This window comes from Chionomys nivalis, chromosome 12, assembly GCF_950005125.1.
Source record: "Chionomys nivalis chromosome 12, mChiNiv1.1, whole genome shotgun sequence".
Classification (NCBI taxonomy): Eukaryota; Metazoa; Chordata; class Mammalia; order Rodentia; family Cricetidae; genus Chionomys; species Chionomys nivalis.
The window spans coordinates 37,682,849-37,702,779 of NC_080097.1; the positions used below are offsets into that span (position 1 = coordinate 37,682,849).

General features: G+C 45.4%; 1 protein-coding gene across 3 annotated transcripts in view; it reads right to left on the reverse strand.

Annotated features, from left to right (window-relative positions):
* The window catches only part of Tsc22d1 (TSC22 domain family member 1), a 101,239-nt gene that overhangs the window by 10,849 nt on the left and 70,459 nt on the right, over positions 1–19,931 (reverse strand). The window contains exon 1 of one of the 3 annotated variants that reach the window (XM_057785886.1): positions 9,216–9,353. The exons of the other annotated variants lie outside the window; for them this stretch is intronic. Within the exon in view, the coding sequence (XP_057641869.1) occupies positions 9,216–9,232 (17 nt within the window). The 5' untranslated portion in view covers positions 9,233–9,353. Of the gene's footprint in view, positions 1–9,215; positions 9,354–19,931 lie in introns of those variants that run through there. 3 annotated transcript variants of the gene reach the window in all.

Here is a 19,931-nt window from a genome sequence, read left to right on the forward strand (position 1 = left end):
GCCGGCACCAACAGTTAGGTGGCGCAATAGGCCACTCATCTATTGGCAGTGGGAATGTATAATGACACAACTGCTTCTCAACAGACACACACTTTCCATCAAGATCAGTAATCCCAGCTCAAATTACGAATTCAAATCTGTATGTGGCTTTACAGTAAGCACCATAAAAGTCACTGGAGAACAGATAACCATGTCCCAGCTAACGGGGTTCTGCCACTCAGCAGTGAAGAGAACCGAGGTACTACTAACAGCATAAATGAATCTCCAATATAACACAGTAAGTGGAAGACGCCGAATGCAAAAGGCTGCAAAACACACGGTCCCATTTATATGACACCCTAGGGAATGTGAGACAGTAGGGACAGCAGGCAGCTGGCCGAGGAAGGGAAGGTGGTAAGGCTCCATGCAAAAGACCCATGCAGGGGGAGCTCCCTCAAAGCCTCTAGCAAGTATGATTCAAATGGTTAACCGTCTTTTTTATCTTCGTAAGAATAATCATTCCAAAGCCAAATTTCTTCATAAATACCACTTCTGCTAAATGGTGGTAGATTATGAAAACCAGGAGCCAGAGACGAAAACGGCACCCCAGATTTAGCAGCTAAATGACATTCCGTAAGAAACATCTGAAGTGAAAAGTCGTCCTGATTATGCTTCTATTTCAAGAATTTCACGCACATCGCCTATCAAAAATGAACAGTATTTATTTTTACTTTTATGCAGTCGTGGAAATGGTGGTCAGAGCTCCTCTTACACCTTAAAAAAATCTAATATTTCATGATAAATCCCTGAGGGCAACAGTGGGAAGCAGCAGAGGTGAGGGGGGCACACACACCAGATCAGCCCATTCTCCCTCGATACAGAATCAGTAAGTCCCTTGCTGACCTTAACAGACAAAGCTCAACTGAACAGTTTTATTTACAAACTAGAGGGTTTATTTAGTCCTGCTGCAGCGGGGACTCAGGCCCCCGGGGCACCGGGAAAGGCAACACCGGCTACCTTCCTGTGAACGTGCTACCTTCCTGTGAACGCTTCTGCTTTGACGAAGGACACACGCCCGTACGAGGGCCTCTCTGGACAGCTTCATCTCAGAGTTTCCTCTAGAACGCTATGAACTAGTCAGAATTTTAGAGAGGAACAGTCTTTATAGATTGCTTTTGTTTTGATAGCCTTATTCTGTAGGTTTAGAAATCAAGGCTAAAGACACGATGTGTCTAGGATTTACGCAACTGGAGGATGAGCCCAGAAACGGCTTCTCAGGGGATTAAGTATTAGAAGTACAGACCAGAAATTCCTGATTCAAGTACAGAGACCTAAAGCGGTGGGTGAGAGGGTAAGAATGCTGGGATGGGAAAGAGGTCAGAGGCGAAGAACCACTGTCCAATTCAGTAGAAGCTTAGTCGACATTGAAACCCACCCTTTTTACAGGTGAGGAAAGCACCTACGAGACCAGAAACCCACACCACTGCCCTGATGTGACACCAGAGCCTCCAGGCAGGTGCAGGGTGTCTAGCCTGGGGTGGAGACCGACCCTCCCAGCTTTCTGCAGCAGGCAGGACAGGCTGATCAGACACTTACAGTCCCAGAGGTAGCAAGCTCTGCAGTCTCTTCAGGCCTTGGGACAAAGTCCTGGCAGAGCAAGGCTCACCACGGCTGCAGGCTGGCACACGGCAATACAGACGTGTCCAAGAAAGATATTCAAACGGTGATGTCAAAAGCCCCACAAGCTCTTCTCAGAGCCCTCAGGAGCTGTGAGAAAGGCCTGAGGGAGTCGAGTGGACAGAGGGAATGAAACTTTGTAAGTATTGAAGGGAGGCACGTCTCTAAGGCATGTGGCCAGGGTAAAAGAATGGCTAGCAGTGTGTCCCTGCGATAAGTCTGTGATGTCCCAATACTCCCATGGGTTCCAATCTCCTTACACATTGTCTCTATGCGATTCGGACCTCGTTAGTCTCCACTAGTGACCACTCAGTGAGGGACAGGGGACAACAGGACAAAGGGAACTGAGTGGGCCTTGGCCGATGAAAGAGAGTTGGAGATCATTTAACATTTCAGCTCGCTGCGAGTGCTGCCAGGGTGGAGATCATTTAACATTTCAGCTCGCTGCCAGTGCTGCCAGGGTGGTGACTCAGCAGGAAAGGCATTTGCTACGAGACAGTGTCAGCCTGACAGCGAATTCAACACCCCGGACCTGCGTGCGGGTGAAAGGAGAGCAACTCTATAAAGTCGTCCTCACTTCCACACATGCGCTGTGTGTGCGCGACCCTAGCCCACATACTACACACACAATAATTTTAAATATTTGCTATGTTTTTAAAGGACCAATATAGTATGTTTTGGTTAGAAGGATACAAGCTAGAATTTTCAGAAGTTCTCTTTGGGTATTCTTAGTTAACAAGACAGACTAGGAACTAAGTTATAAAGATGAATGCGTCAGAGGCCCTGCTCTCGGTGACTCGGGGGCAGGGGTGGGAGGGTATGCCTATGTCATATAACAGGAAACACATCCAGCATGATGGTTCAGAGGAGCTGAAAACCAGGCATTTACACGGTACCAGGGCGAGAACATGTGTGGAAAGGGAACGGCCAGACAAAATGCTTGGGTCCTGAAGCAGCCATGCCAAGCGTCACTGTCATTCAGGAACTACGTGGCTGCAGGAGGATGGAGGTTGTGGCAGGAGGTGCAGAGAGCAGCCATGGGGGGGGGTGTGTGAAACAGGGCCTGGCAGGAGATGCGGGGACGGAGTTCCTGGCAGTCGGTAAGGTCACCGACGATGCAGACTCCAGGAGAGGCAGGAATCAAAGAGGGATACCACGAGGGAGGGGACAGCTGGTGCCAAGTAAAGCAGGCAGGATGACCCTCAGCTCTCCAGGCTGTAGGAATGGGTGCGGTGATGTCATTAACCAGTCAGATGCATTAGCTGGAGAGAGAAACTGGTTCTGGGAGACGATGGTGATTGGTTGGACATGGCAGCCAGTGTTGGGAACTTAGGAGAGGGCGGGCCTAAGAAAAATGTCTGAAGTTGTAAGGTGGCAAAAATGTCTGTAAGAGTGGAGCTGAAGGGTCACATGACGAGGGCAGTCGTTTGGCAGACATCCGAGCTTTCTGCCAGTCTAGTGGACAGGACAAAAGGTGGCTGGGCTTACGCCATTATTTTCCAGATCTTTGTCTAGGAGGGCAGTCTGGTGTGGGATAATGGTCTGTATTCTGTCCACTCTATGTTAATAAAAGGCTGATTGGTCAGTAGCCAGGCAGGAAGTATAGGTGTGACAACCAGACAGGAAGTAGAGGCAGGTCAATGAGAACAGGAGTATTCTGGGAAGAGGAAAGCTTGGTCCGCAGTCCTGGCTCAGACACAAAAGAAGAAAGATGTGACTGCCCCACTGAATAAGTTACCGAGCCACGTGGCTAACACAGACAAGAATAATAGGCTAATATAAGTTATAAGAGTTAATAAGAAGTCTGAGATACTAGGCCAATTAGTTTATAACTAATGCAGACTGTGTGATTTCTTTGGGACTTAACGATTGCGGGAACCGGGCAGGACAGAAAACTCAAACAGCAGTCTCTTGAGTGAGGAAACCAAAATGACAGAGATGACCTGGCAGTGGACGGCACAGAAGAGACCAATCAAATTCACGGTAACAGTGGCCTAAGTGTCCTCTACCAAAGGGGTCCTGTGGGAGTGCTCAGTAAGGACGGATCAGTCCATGGACAGATGTAGACAGGAGCAGTGGCAATCAATGTTGCAGAGAACATTCCGCCTCCGTTCTTCCGACGCCTGCATGCTAGCGGCACTACCTGCTAAGAGGGAGGGAAAGCAGGAGGCAAACAAGGCCCAACTGCGGGTCGGGATTCAGATCAAGCTTTTCCTCTGTGGGGAAGAGTGGGCGAGAGGGAGGATTGCTTCACAATGCAAAGAACCCAGCTGCTGCTTTTTATCAACAATGACTGACAATTAAAATGCCCGAAAGGTATTGGAAGTGATGGAAATGGTCTGACAGGCTGATAAATAAGCCTGCCACCATTGTGAAAGGGTCATTCAACAGGCACAATTAGCAGCAGTAATCATAAGAAATCAAGCCAGGAGATGTATTTCTCTCCAGGGGGTGAAGACACAACACCCCCACCCCCTACAGAAGAGTGAAGAAGAAAACCACCATCTGAGGGGCACCCTGCCTGGGAAGGGACAGGAAGGACCTCACAGTGCTCAGCGTAGCCTTGCCAGATCACTAAGGGCTTCCAAGAAGGATGTCACTGCTAAGGAGGTCACGTCAAGAGGCAGGAGGCAGACTGGTCCTCCCTTCTCTGTCCCAAACATCCCGACATAGGCCTCCAGGAGAGCTGCGCACCGACAGACACTAAGAAGCTATGCGCTGCTGCAAGAGTCTGAAGGATCAACACAGCCCACGGTATCAGAAAAGTTAGAGAATTACAGACTGTGGAGCAGCCTGGCTCTAGGGCCAAGGGGAGGAGATCCCCAAAGACAGAGCCTGTGGTAATTATCAGATTATCTGCCGCACAGAGGCACTCCCTCAGCAGTGGAGACTTCTCAGCAGACTGAGTCTACACACGTTACCTCCCTTAAAAGCTACTGATTAGCATCTAGCAGGAACCAGGTGGGCGGAGCTCTGTGCTGATGGAACTTTGCAAGGGGGTTGAAAAGCAAGTTCCATAAACAGGAACCAAGGTGGTGTGTGACACAGACAAGGGGGGGAGCTGGGGAGTGCAAGGTCAGAGAGTGCAGGGAGCTTAGGGCACTGCTGGAGAGGAATGAGTCTACCATAGAAGAGCTTTTCACACAGAACAGCTAAGGACATGCACTTCTGATACTCAGGGACACCAGGACAAAGCCACGCCAGCACAAAACATCACGGGATGCACAGTAACCAATGTGTGGTACAAATGGTCTGTCTTGCTCTTTGATCTGGCTCTTCTCTGAGTAGAGGGATGTATGGCTGACATGCGCACTTACTAGCAACAGATATTATAGACCTCACTGTCTAAGCTAGCTTTTTCAAGAATCATTTCGGGAGAATTCTCATCTCCCCCCCCCCCACTTTCCTGCCATAGTAAGTAACGTTCCCCAATCACAGAACCATGTGCCTCCATCTACACGATTGGGTAGCTCTTTTTAAAGCCTGATTTAATGATTTCATGAACCCATGTGATTCTTATCAGGAATTCACATGGCTAGAGAGCTGTTAACTACTCACTGCCAGAGAAAAAAGGAATGCAGCTTTACCCACATAAAGACAGAAGTGCGGTAAAGACTTCAACTTCACCCGTTTCCAATGAAGAAGGGAAAAGGTCATTCATCGCATCAAGGCCTATGCAAGGAATGTGAGAAAGCGGCTGACAGGCATTAGTGAGCCCCATGTTCACAACCCAGAGTCCAGGTAGTGCAAGGCACCAGTGAGAGGCATCTCCGCAGAACACAGTTGCCCACTCTTAACACGATCAATGCCCGCAGCTGCCCACACCCCTCCAGCGTAAGCCGTGGTCAGTGACGGGATCCTGGGGGGAAACAAATGCAGCGTGGGAAACGGAAGAGGCTTCGGAAGTCTCAAAAGATGGCACAAGTTAAACAAGGTGAGACAGGAATGGGAAGAGCTGAACTTTGAAAAGCTGATGTCACCAACAACCACAAAATGGATTAAGTGTTAGAAAAACATCTCACAAACTAGAAGGGAACACAGGGAGGGAAAGAAAATAGCTACTTAGAAGAGCTAACATCTTCATGAGACGTGTCAGAAGAAGAGCACTGGGCTAAGTATCATAAAATTATCTGCGGAATTTTCTAGAAATATAGATGAAGCTTTTAAAATGAATCTGGAGAGCATGGTCATAATGTCTGTTTCATACCTGGTGTGGATTTCAGTCGCAAAAACTCAAGACTGCAAGCAGCTGCACCATAGCAACATGCGCTGCCTCAGGCCACACCTGCTATCTCACAAGGACATTTTCACTCTTCTGCAAATGCTAACGTTTCTATATATATGTAAAAGCATGATTCAACATCCTAGAGTCGCTCTGTCTTAGCATCAGAGGATAACTTAAGCATTGAGGAGAAGCCAGTGATCAGAGCATGAGACATGGCCTTTGAAGAGGCAGAAAGGAATCCATGCCTTGTGCATCACACAGAGACAGAGAGACAGAGCAAGAGACAGAGAGACAGAGCAAGAGACAGAGAGACAGCGAGACACAAAGAGAGTCAAAGACAGACACAGAGAGAGACATAGAGACAAGAGAGAACTCCCCTGTCATGAGCACAGTGTCGAGCGTTGCAGTGTCATTACGGACAATGACTGAGAAACAGAACAACTAGAAAGAACAGGTAGACTAGGACTACATAGAGTAGACAGCACTGAATACAGAAATCAACTGGAAATGGCCTTTTCCACAATCAGAGAGAGAATTATCTACATAAAGAGCAGAAATTGCCAGTACGTGACTCTTTTCATGTTAGTGCTGGCTGATTAGCAGTTTCAAACTTTACAGTTTCCAGAGCTGCCAGGCACAGAGGCAAACGAGAACAGCGTGAGAAGGCCCCCCAGTGACCGACATGTTAACTCAAGAAGGCAGCTACATGCTAGACCAAAATTTCAATTTTCCCTCCCGCTCCCCGAGACAGGGTTTTTCTGTTAACAGCTCTGGCTGTCTTGGAACTTGCTTTGTAGACCAGGCTGGCCTCAAACTCAGAGAATCACCTGCCTCTGCCTCCCAAGTGCTGGCCACCAGGTGAGCGCTACTACCCCCCGGCCAAAATTGCAATTTAATCAAATGTAATCAATTTTTAATCAAAGAGATAACCTATTATACTTGCACATCTTATGTTCTCCCAATAGCACAGTTCTACATGGCCTTGGGTAGTAAGCTGAAGCTACATCACTTTCTCCACTTTAGTCCCAAAGTATCGCCTTCGAACAGACGGACTTTAAGAGCACTGTGACTTCGTTGTTTGAGATTTAAGTTCAGATGCAACTGTAAAACTTGCTGGTTGATACCAATTTTTATTTGTGTGTGTACACACATACCAGTGCAGTGCACTCATGTGCATGTGTATCTCAAATGTTATATTATGTGCGTGGAGGTCAAAGGGCAGTTTGTAACTGTGGGCTCTCTCTTCCGCCCTACGGATCCCCTCTTCCTGCGGCACAGCCTGGCAGACAATACTGACGGCTTTGAAAACACACCTTTGTGTACACAGTCAGATTTGGGGCTCTGAAGTCAGACCCTAATTTAAATTTCCCCAAATCATTTTTTCTTATGTAAAATGGGGCTATCGTATTTTATAATTTTACTCTAACAACTAAAAAAATGACGCAGGAATCTGGCATTTTCCATGGGAATTTCAGTTATGACCTTGTGTTCCAGCTACCTGGGTACAGTGGTAATTGGGGTTATTGAAGAGCCTTACACATTTCCCCACATACTTTTAAAAGTAGAAAGCTTCTTCAGAGTTCTCAATACATAACATTGTTACAGGTCCCCCTTCTCTTGTCAACTATACCATTCACCTTTACACGTGTTACATCTTTCTGAACACCAAACCATTACCAAATTATCCAGCTGACTTGAGTCTTCAGCCAAAGGGAAGCTGTTGTTTGTAACACCTCAATCATTTGATTTTCCCACAATGGACTCATTTAATCTCTCGTGGACAAGCAAACAAAGCACTAAGGACATGTCTCTCTAAAAGCCTTCCACGGCCTCCACGGAGATCACTTTACAGCAGACATCCGAGATACATACTGGCCCACACGACTTTTGGTTAGATGGACCATCATACACCATCCACATGGTTGCACACGACCATAAACAAGAGCGCCGCACAAGCTAAACAGAGTGAACCTTATGCTACACCACGATACACAGACCGACCGAAGAACCCACTCTGCGATCTATGAGGCAGGCCTGGAGCGTTCACCCAGATGCTTCTAAGTACTTGATACAGGTTCTATTTCCACGACAAAATGAGCACGTAACATTTAGAGGCCCAGCATAGAGCATGCTCTTGTACACATGGACACACACACACCCCACCCTGAACAATAACCCCTAAAACCTAAAGAGAAGAAAATACGGGAAAGAACACAATGTCAGATCCATTAAGTTGGCGAATGGTCTGAGAAATTAAAACACCTGTTTAGCCAAGAAAAGCAAAATGCTGGAAGCATGTGCATAATTCAACAAAATTTTACATGCGCTAAGAATGTGAGAACGTAAAACTGTTTTATCAGAGATCACTTAACCAGACATGGTGGCACACACCTTTAACCTCAGTACGGAGGAGGCTCAAACAGGAGGATTGCCACCAAAAGTTGAAGACAGCCTGGGCTACATAGTAAGATGTGTGTGTGTGTGTGTGTGTGTGTGTGTGTGTGTGTGTGTGTGTGTGTGTGTGAGAGAGAGAGAGAGAGAGACAGAGACAGAGAGAGACAGACAGAGAGATCACTTAGCAATGTTTTAGCCCTCCCTCATCTAAATTAATCTGAATCCTAACTACAAAATAAAACTTAAGTAGATGATATAAAAAAAAAAAATCTGGTATTCGCTCTGCCATCTAAGCAGGACCACAGAAGAGCAGCCCCGGTTAAGCTGCTCCAGGCTCTGAATTAGGGGTGAAGCGGCCAAACAGCCCACAAGCAGCACATACACACCTGGCCTCAGAGCTGGGTCAGTGCAAAAACAATCAGTTAACTGCTGAATTCCACTACAGACAAAGTTTCCTCTCTGGATGGCATTTTACGGCACCCATTTTGACGTGTGGCTTTTGGTAAGAGGACTTCAGGAATTCTATATGAATATATATTTGGGGTCATACAAAAATCTCTTCTGGGTGGGGGTGGAAGCGGAAAGAGTTTTAGAAGCCCTGCAGGGGCCTCTCCCTTTCAATGTATTCAACCAAACTTCAAAGCAAGCATTGCCACCCAGGGTCCCTACCCAACTACCTCGGGGGCCACCTGCCACCTCTGCCCCATTACCATGCTGCTGGCATTTCACGCTATCTTTTGTGGATTTTTTATAGCTACCTTCATAGCCTGCAGCTATCCCGAGCTGGTCCCAGCATTCTCTTTGCCCAGTGCTCTATTGAGTTGTTGGTCGCCACAGTTTTAAGTCGCCACTCTCTTATTTTTATAGTGTGAACAGTAAGATATAAAGACCGTCATGAGGAAGGAGCACAGAGGAGGTTTAAGGGGAGCCTTCTCCTTACCCTGAGAACTTTGTCATGAGCGCTCTCCTCGCCCACGCAGAAGACCTCGGCAGACCAGGAAGTTCTATGGACTTAACACGGAGACAAAAATCTGTGTAGAAGACAGAGAAGGGAGCGCTACGGCAGGGATGAGCCCGATTCAGTGGCTCTCTCCCATGGATGAACTTCGGAATAAGGCAGGAAGCTTTTATAGACAACAGATGCCCAAGCCTGCCTCTCAGTGATTCTAATGTCAGTGATTGGCAGGCGATTGGCTCCCCAGGTGATTTCAGTGTGAAGCCAGGCAGAACAGGCTCCAGCTGCTGCTCAATGGCAGGAGAGAGGTTGAGAAGCCTTATCCAAAAGGTAGCCAGCCCCAAAACACAAAGCCCGGGACACAGCAGTCCTCCTCAGAGGACGAGTCTGCAGCCCTGAAAAACAGAAGGGCCATATGGCCAGCAGCTCTCCAAAACCTTAAGTCCAGTTCAGACATCGGTGAGACTGTCTCCTCTGGAGGTTAAGTCCGCAGAGGACAGGAATCACTTCTCTGTGACCACCGGGCTCTGGCTAGACCCATCCGGAGAGGCCACATATAATGGAGTTCCCTGGGGCAAAAGCATGAACCATTATCACAAGTCTGGTCCCAGAACTCAAGCCCCACAGCCACAGCAGGGGAGACAGCTAGGGGAGATTGCTGTGAGTGGGAAGGCCTGACATCGCATACCACAGGCAGAGGCTTGACACAGGCAAAGAAACTTCCAGAAAAAGTAGTCTCACCCTCCCTGAGTGAGAGCAGAACCTATCACTGAGAACAGTTCTGGGGTGGACAGCCCTGCGCCTGAGGTTGGTGGGTAGATCTGAAGGCATCTACCTGTAAAGCCTGGGAAATCCGAGGCTGGAGGGGTGACACGGGGAGAGGGGTGGGGACTGGCACACACCGCTGCATCTCTCCAGCAGGATTACTAGGGCTAAGTATGCTTTGACTTTCAAGTCTCACGCAGGCGGGTCTGTGGGCACATTTCCATGCCACATTTGGGGGACACCTCACAGTCATAGCAGTACCTGCAACGGAAAATAGGGCTGGGGACATCCTGATCCTGAAAGAATCCGCCAGCCCACAAACAACAAAACTAAGGCCCTTCCTAGGCAAAGAAAGCTTCGAAAGCGAAGACGGTTGAGAAGGGTATTCACATGGGGTACAGGCCCTGCACCAGCATGATCACCTGGGCCTCGTCGCCACTGCATGCACCTGCGAGGCTCCAATCTCCGGCAATGCCCTGTGCTAACCCTTCCCCCATTACACAGAACGTTTACTGTACTGATCTCACAAAAGCTTCCCTGCTTTACTTTTTGCTCTTCTTCATATATTAATTTTGTTTTTGCATTTTTCTACTGTTAGGCCATCTTATTTTTTTTTACCTATTTGTCTTTCTCACGCGGCATTCTTCTCTCTGCTCCCTTCTTTCGTATAACCTGACTCTTCTCACCTGCCCCCTCATCTACCCCTTACTTTATTTCACTTCTTTTTCAGAGCCATCCCCTCTACTTTTGCCCTGGTCAATTTTTACCTTCTCAGCCCTATCTGTGTGGTTTTCTGGTCTATACCCACTGGTAATGATTAGCAGGTTGTAATCAATCCTAAATCCATTCTGTATCAGTCTGTTCCTCTCTGGGTGGTGCTAGGGATTTACCTTCCATCAGAAGAGAACCAAATAACACAGAGAGCTATGTGCACCAAGACATGTACACACCATAGGACGGGAACCTAGAGAGCAAACAAGCACAGAAATGTGACCCCTCTAAGACCCCCAACTACTGAATCCAAAGAGACAGAAATGAGCAAAATGGAGGAGGATGAAGATTTTGAGACTTTGTAAAAACAAGGAATGACTCCTCCCCCAGCAAACAAGCGGGATGAATAAAGTAACCCAATTGTTTCAGGACCCAGAGGGGAAAGTCAGCGAATGGACGAGAAAAATAGAAACTTATGAACTTAAAAAGTCAGCAATAAGAAACACAAATTCAGTCAAGAAACTGAGGTTTTTGAAAGAAAAAAAAAGGAACAGCGGAATGAAAGAACTCAATGAATCTAACAAAAACCAACAGGAAAAGGTTGTCAGGTCTGGAGGACCAGAATGAGTAAACACGTCTCTCATACATCAAGACTGAAGAGGGTATGATCACAAATCCCAAGAATCCCGTGATAAGAGCAAGACAACAAACCTAAGAATCTGGGGAAAAACTGAAGTCACAGAAATCTACCCAATAAAATTACAGGCATTTCTGAACTTTGCAAAAAGGAATGGGCATCTAAGTCCCAGAGGAATCCAGAATTCCAAACAGACACGAGCAAAGATGAGCCTCTCCGTCACACTGCAGTCAAGATGCCAAAAGCCAAAACTAAGAACCAGTATTTAAAAGACTAAGAAAAAAAAAAAAAAAACCAAAATCACCCCAACTCACTTGGGAAAGCAAACACATCAAAATAACATTGAACATTGCAACAGAAACCCTAAAACTCAGAAAAGTACTGAGCTCTACTTCAAGTTCTGAAAGTAAATTAACTTTCAGGTGAAATGGTTATATATAGAAAATCTCACCTTCTAAAACTGCTAGAGAAATAAGATCATTCCAAGGTAAGCACAAACTAAGGCAGTTCAAGTCCAAGGACGAGAGTTAAGGAAGGAAGAAAAAGGTGTGTGTGTGTGTGTATGTATGTGTCTGTGTGTACGCATGTGTGTTTTGCACGGTATGTGTATGTGGCACACACACTTGAGTCTGCAGATAAACAAGCACATGTGTACACATAGAGATAAGTGGTTTCGTTCTGGGGAGGCAAAGATCAACAAGTGCCAATCCGTGAAGGACTCCACTGGACCACGTTCTCCATGGGAAGGACAGTGCTTTGCCCTCACTGCAGTCGATACTTATTCTGGTTATGGATTTGCCTCTCCAGCACGTAATGCTTCTGCCAAAACCACCACCCGTGGACTTACAGAACGCCTGATCTGCTGTCACGGTATTCTACACGGCATTGCTTCTTACCAGGGAACTCACTTCACAGGGAGAGAAGTGTGACAGTGGCCCCGCACCATCTGGAAGCAGCTGGCTTGATAGAAAGATGGACCTGCCTTTCGAAGAAACAGTTATAGTGTCAATTAGGTGGCGGCAGCCACAACTGACTAGTATTTGGCAAAGCTGTCAAAAGCTACGTTGGGAGAAAAGACATATTTTTAACATAAGATTTAGGAGGAATAGGATATCCACGTGTGAAGGAATTAAATCCACATCTATCTCTAACTCAGTGCAAAGAAATCAAATCAAAGTTGATAACTGACTTCCGTGTGTGACCTGGAACTCTAGTTCTGCTAGAGAAAACCATGGGGAACACACTGCAGGACGCACGAACAGGTGAGCACTTTCTGAAAAGAGTTCAATCGGGACAGAAAACAAGCCAAAGCTTGCTCAGTGAGATTTGTGAAGTTAATCAATATCATCTCCGCCACACAAACTGCTGTCAGTCTAGACGCTCAAGAATTACAGGAAAGATTCCTTCACATTGCTTTAGACTATCAGACCTTACATCTACAGGATTCTTCTCGGCAAACCACAGGACGCCATGCCCAGGGGAGGGACTTGGGACGGAACTTCCACCCAAACAAAGCTGGTATCTGTCAGTGTTTAAGAGCAAAGGGCCACTCCCTGGCCAGGGCCTCTCTGTCCCTTCCATCCACATCTATCTACTGCTCCATCCTGGTCCTTGGTCTACCCAGTCACTGCTATCCAGAGGGGTGACTGGGAACAGCTGAGCTACATTTTACTGCCCAACACATCAGGAAAGCATGGACTGCAGTTTGGAAAGCATTCTATCATAAAGGTTAGAATGTAAGATGCTGGCATATAAAACAGTTACTGTTTAACCGCATAGAAAAACTGCAAGAGCTTGCTGTACATGGACGCCAAGGGAACCTACAGACGGACAACCCTGCCACCTTGTGGAACATACTCAAAATTACAACCTCTAAGCTAAATCTTTTTAATATACTAAAACTCATTAATTAAGGTAACATTTATTTTAAAACATTAAGTATTGGTGTTGAGGTTCGCCAACCCCCATTAAATTTGTTGTTATTAATGTTTTGTTTAATGAAATAATCTGAGGTCAAACTAAAAGTTCTGTAAACAGAGAAAACTTGGTGTCTCATCCTGACAGTTAAAACAACCACCACCTGTGCTTAATAAACAGAACCACCATGTCACAGCCACCGGACAGAACCACAATGTCACAGCCACCGGACAGAATCACTGGGCCACTTCAACTATGAAGGAGAATTCCTACAGGATCCTTATTATTTTATAATTAGACTGTCACTAATCCAGACTCTCCAAAGAATCTACTCATTATTTCTTGAAATCAAATTGCTAAGAAAGAGCTGGATCTTAATTAATGAGGAACAATACAGAACCGTGGCCATTTTCAGAGTACTAGTTGCAGTGATGAATTCTTTAGGAAACAGTCAATGATGGAGCCTCCCTTGACAGGTTAAGGGTTGGCAGTGGATCCTGGGAGAACGCGAGCTACCAATTACAGAAATGACAAGACACCAAGCTGCAACAACTGTAGGTCAAGTGGCCATGCACTGCTCTCTATGCTCCCGAGAGCTCCCTATTCCCCTGTCTCAAGTCCTTTCCCAGGCCCTTTAACAGTCAGCCTTGGAGAGCAGCCTTAGATCCCAATAGCATGGACAAACCCTTAGAAGAGCCAATGCATTTCCTCCTTCCAAGGATTTAGTAACCAAACCGGACAGGATGGGCAGCTAAGAGATAAAAACGGAGTATCCTTTGAAAATGCTTTGGAAAAGACTAGGAATCCAGTCTTCTGGTGAATATTTTCCCCTTTCAGTCGATGACCACTCCCAAGTGTTTTTCTGTTCTGCTTCCTTCCTTACCACATTTGTAGAAGTGATTGTTACACCGTTCTGTTCTACCGTGTCATTGAAAGAAGCTCTTCAACAAACACCGGCCACCTCCTCATCTTGCCTCTGAAGAAGAGCTCCTCTCTCCCTAGCCAGTGAGTCAGCATTCCCTCCCCGTGAGTCAGCATTTCTCATCCTGCTTTCTGGTACAGACCCTCAGACACGCAACACCAAAGTCATATCTGATATCTCTTGCCCTCTTACCCACGCATACACTCAACAAATACCTAAACACCAGGTCTTGAGACCCGAGACAGGAGCCATAGTTTCCCTGCAAACGTGAGCACAGCAGGGAGCCATGGCGACTTTGTAATTGGTAAAGCACTTCAGAACACGCGGGCAGTTTGACTCACCCTGAAGGAGGGCTGGACGCTCTGCCTTGTACCTTTTTGTCTCCTTGTACTATTCTAACTCATTCTCCAAATAAGCTATACATTTAATCGTACGACTTTGCAAAGTCTGTGTTTACAGCCCAAAGCCTGCAACTACAGGGGTTTGGACCCGTAGGACCCAGCCACAACGAGCTCGATAGAGGCCTGAGTCCCAGTATTTTACCCTGGTTCCAAGAAAGACCACAAACCGAGACTGCCCGGGCACCACCCGGGAACAGACCATTCAAAGGGAATCCCTAACATTCCAACCTTCGGAGATAGGATGGCCTGCCAGCACACACCCACCCATCAGGACACCCCTAGACAAATGTCAGCCAATCAGGGGCCAGGAACCTTAGACATCCCTCACCCCTACCTATGCTGCTACAAAAACCCAACCCCAACTGAGCTCCAGGCTCTCCAATCACCCCAATACATTGGTCACGTGGAGAGACTGAGTTTGTAAACTTGTGTAAGAATAAAGTCTCTGCTTTTCCATACAGGACTCCGTCTCCTAGTTGGTTTTGGGTGGGGGACCCTGTGATCTGGGCATAACAACTGCCTTCAAAAGAGAAAGAAAGCACAGGGCAAACTTGTACCAGAGTGTGATTATGCAAATGACTTCTTCTGGCACTCTTTTTCTTTAAATTAAGATGCCCAGATAGCCTACTAAATAACCACAGGAGAACTCCAGGTAGCAGTACTAACTGTGGATTCCACAAGCGAACACAGTAGCATCTGAAACCGAAGGACTTTCCAGAAACAGCCATGCGAAAGTTGATCTGCTCTGAGCACCCCTGTGCCAATAGAGCATCAGGTTTTCCCTCTAAAGCCTCCAACTCAGCCTCCCAAATTTCTTGATTAAAAAACAGATAAAAAATGGCCTAAGTTTCTCCATCCCTGAAACATGATATACATTCTGCTGGAAAAGGATTTTACTCAGTTGTATCCAGAGAAGCAAAGGTTTCAGTCTAAAACAGATGTGCGTACATAATTCACTATAGCACATACCTTGAATGTACAAGTATAAAATGACATGGATATATACATTATAATCACACATATCTGATATAAACACACAAGATAATTTTTTATACTTCATCCACTGTCTTGGGTAGACATTTACTCAAAAATTTCAGAATTTCTTATACATTCTAAATGTCCAATTAAGTAAATCCTCATTAAGTCTTTAATAAACATGTTACTTTAAAATTTTATATTCACTGGAGAGATGGATCAGAGGTTAAGAGCACTAGCTGGCTCTTCCAGAGGTCCTGAGTTCAATTCCTGGCAACCACATGGTGGCTCACAACCATCTGCAGCGAGATCTGGTGCCCTCTTCTGGCATGCAGGCATATATGAAGGCAAAACACTGTATGCATAATAAAAAAAATAAACAAAACAAAACAAAATAAAAAACCTTTAGCCAGGTAGTGGTGGCTTACCCCAGGACTTGGGAGACTGCAGAGGAAGGTGGATCTCTGTGAGTTCGAGCCCCACCTGGTCTACAGAGCAAGTTTCAGAAGAGCTAGGGCTGTTACACAAAGAAACCCAGTCTCGAAAAACAAACAAACAAACAAACCAAAAAAACGCTTCTAATTAATTCACTAAATATTTATTGAACATACTTTTTATATACTACAAAGCACAAAACGTGGAGTAAAGAGACTAGGAACTGGTCTAGGAAGCCTCCAACAGTTTCCTGACATGTATTTCTTCACTCCAAAAATAAGGATAAAAATATCTGCCTCACAATTTATGAATAGTCCAGATGAGAAAACCCATGTAAAAGTACTTGTAAAATATTAAGTTACTTCCAGTGTCCATGATCAGAGAAGTCACAATAAACAGGGAGAAGCGCACGCGAGTCAGAGCAAGTTTCACGCCACTTGGAGTGCTGTGCTTAAAATTATTTCAGTCAGTCATTCACTTAAGGGAGATAATTGTGACCACAAGCTCTACGAGGTATAACAGGAGTGTCCTTTAAAAATGACCACAGGACCAATGAGAGGCCTCAGTGGGTAAAGGCACCTGCCACAAAGCCTCACAACGTGCGCCCTCGTCTCAAAACCCAATGTCCATTGTGAGAAGAGAGAGCTGGCTCCTGTGAGTTATCCTCTGACCTCCACTCACCCTGCACAGCAAATAAATAATAAAAACAACCGCAGCAGTTTTTTAATGCCTTAAATCCTAGTTGTATACAAAAAAAAGTAAAATCTAAATTACTTTAATGATACTTAAAAAACCATCTTTTCATCTGTCTCTACAATGCTGCTAAGCAGAAATTTTCCCATTGGCAACTTCAGAAATGATGTAATCTGTATCTTTTATTCAAACTGGTGCTTTTTTGTATGTGTGCTTTTTTGTTGCTGTTGTTAAGACAGAGGTCTCAAATAGTTCAGGTTGGCCTTGAACTCAGTATATAGCTGAAGATGATCTTAAACTCCTGATCCTCCTGCCTCAACTTCCTGACTGCTGCGATGACAGCCACCATGCCAAACCTGATGAATTCTTAATCTGAAGAATTAAGATAAAACTATCGTGAAGTGTTTTAAATTCATCCAGAAGTACATAATTAGATATGTATAACTGTCAACATTCAAATCAGTTAAAATGACAGAGATGGTAGGATACCCCACTCTCTAGCAGATACTGAAATCACAAAACGCTCCTCCCCTTATAGACGATAGTAATGTATACGTGTATACTGTGTATAACCTTCCAAATACTTTAAGCTAACTCTAGGTTATGCAGAACACCTGCCACACTGAAAATGATACACAAATAGCTGTGAGCCTCTACTATTTAGGGCACAGTGACAGGAAAAAAAGTCTGTGCCTGCAGTGCAGACACTAACTGCTTCCTTCTGAGACATTTCTGATGGGAGACTGGTGGAATTCAAAGAACCCGCACAAACAGAAGACCTCCTGCTACGTACATAATTCTTAAGTTATTAACAATGTCAGCCCCCTCTGAAAGTAGTCACAAAAGTTTTGAACATTTCCAAATAACAAGCCTGTTGAAGCACCTGTTTCTAAATGTAGTACGAATAGTTAACATCAGACTGGAGACATGGCTCAGTGGTTAAAAGCACTGACTGGCTCTTCTAGAGGTCAGGGCTTCAATTCCCAGCACCAGTGTGGCAGCTCACAACTGTCTGTAACTCCAGTTCTAGGGATTTGACACCCTCACACAGACCCAAACGTGAGCAAATCACCAATGCATATAAAAATTTAAAAGTAAATTATATATATATAAAGAATAGCTAACACCATTATCCAAATATAGATAAGTTAAGCCAGTATGTTCTGACAAAAAGGGTCAGCATAAAGCTCTTATGTAAATACACTACTCCTGTAAGAAATTCCCAAAAAATGTTAATAAAAGAAAAAAAGAACTCTAAATTATTTCGTGTCAATTCAGAATGGTTTCAACTGAGGCATCAAATTTAAGAGCTAACCGTATTATTCAATTTCTTTTCCTTTTTCTTTAAAGATAGGGTGTCCCACTGGGAGTGGAGGCACTAGAGGAGGCAGAGGCAAGTGGATCTCTCTAAGTTTGAGGCCAGTCTGGTCTACACAGCAAGGAGAGCTACAGTAGTGAGAAACCCTGTCTTTGAGAGGAAGGAAGGGAGGGAGGGAGGGGAGCAAAACAGGGTCTGAATACAGCGCTGGCTGGCCGGGCTACGTAGAAGAAGCCATCCTCAAGCCCCTAGCCCTCTGCCTCTGCTTCCAAGGTGTTGGGACCACTCACTGACCGGTACCATCAAGCTAGGGTTTAAGAAAGCATCTCACACAATTCATCTGTCAACCAAAGCAAAAGATTCCTCCTGTCATGATCGCCACACAGTCCTCCAGGTCACTTAAAAGTAGCTCTCAAGATTTCTTAACTAGGACAAATGACACAAAATGGCTGAATCAGACTCAATGCCGGCCTCCAAGAAGGGCAGGAGCCAACTGCCTTTCCAGGTAAAAATCAGTGCCGGGGAGGGGGACAGCCAATTCCCCCTTATTAGAGCCGTGGTTGGTACTCACAGCCTCACTGCGGCTTTATCACCAGGTCACGGTAAAGGTTTCATGTGCAGACACAATGGTGGCCGTCCTCCAAGCCTTCCTCTCTCCCCACTCCCCCCACCCAAGCCCAACTGACACTCCTGGGGGACCAACAAGTGCTTCAGAGAAAGGTTCTCAAGTTCCATCTGTCCCTCAAGGCAGTTTCTACTTAAAGGGGAAGCGACCTAATTTATTTACAATGACACATTACTATAGAAAGATGCCCTAATACGTGATACAGTGATGTGGTGTATTTAAAGGGTTTAAAGGGGCACAGGAAACACACACAGGGTGAGTGTAACTACACATACCCCCCACACACGCAAAATTAAAATATAAAAGTAAAACAGCACATGATCTAATCTTTAGATATCAAAACAATATAAAATGTTGATTTTTTTGTTAGTTTTAATTATAAATATTAAATTATTACATTTTCCATTGGCTATGTTTTCAAAATTAAAGACTATCTTTGAGTATAAGAATTCTATTATTTGGGTTTTGTGTGTGTGTGTGTGTGTGTGTGTGTATGTATGTATGTGTTTTCTTTAGTTACAGCGTTGTCCTGAAGTTAACAACTGTTATGACCTCTGTTGACCTAACCCAAGACCAGGGGCAGTTGAGTGGAAGCTTCCCCAGTGAAGAGATGAAACACATCTCTACAGTGAGAAGGAAACTAGCAATCAACAACAACAAAAGGGTTTGGGGATGGAAGGAAGATTTGAAGAAAAAGGGTAACAGGGAAGGAGGGAGGAGTGGAGAGGGAGGAGGAGAAGAGGGGGGAGGAAGGAAGGGGGAGGAGAGGAAGGAAGAAGGGAGGAGCTAGCTGAGGGGAGGAAGGAAAAGGACCCAGTACCCCAAGTTAGCAGATTAACTTGCAACTGCCACCAAAACATAGATCATACACTCACTGAAAATTAATATTCTAACAAAAACAGTTCAGAGTCTCCAAAACTAACGGCAGTGCGCCGCAACAGGAGACCAGGTGTTAGTGTGCCCAGCTGCCCGCCTCAGCCACTGCAGAAGCTGTGTGCAAACCGTAGAGCCATGTGCACAACATATTTCCAAGGACCCAAGGGTAAAGACTACATCAGAATTATGAGAAAACAGAGGCATTAGTTCTACATCAGCTGACAAACTATAAATATGTAACATAACATGTAGTTAGCTGCTAAAATTTACTCTTGTTGATTTTTATCTAAAATTTGTCAATATGCAAAAAATAATGATCATGTGATTTTGTTTTGTTTTGTTTTGTCAAGATAGGGTTTCTCAATAGTATAGAGCTTGGAACTCTATAGCACTGGCTGGCCTTGAACTCACAGAGATCCACCCGCC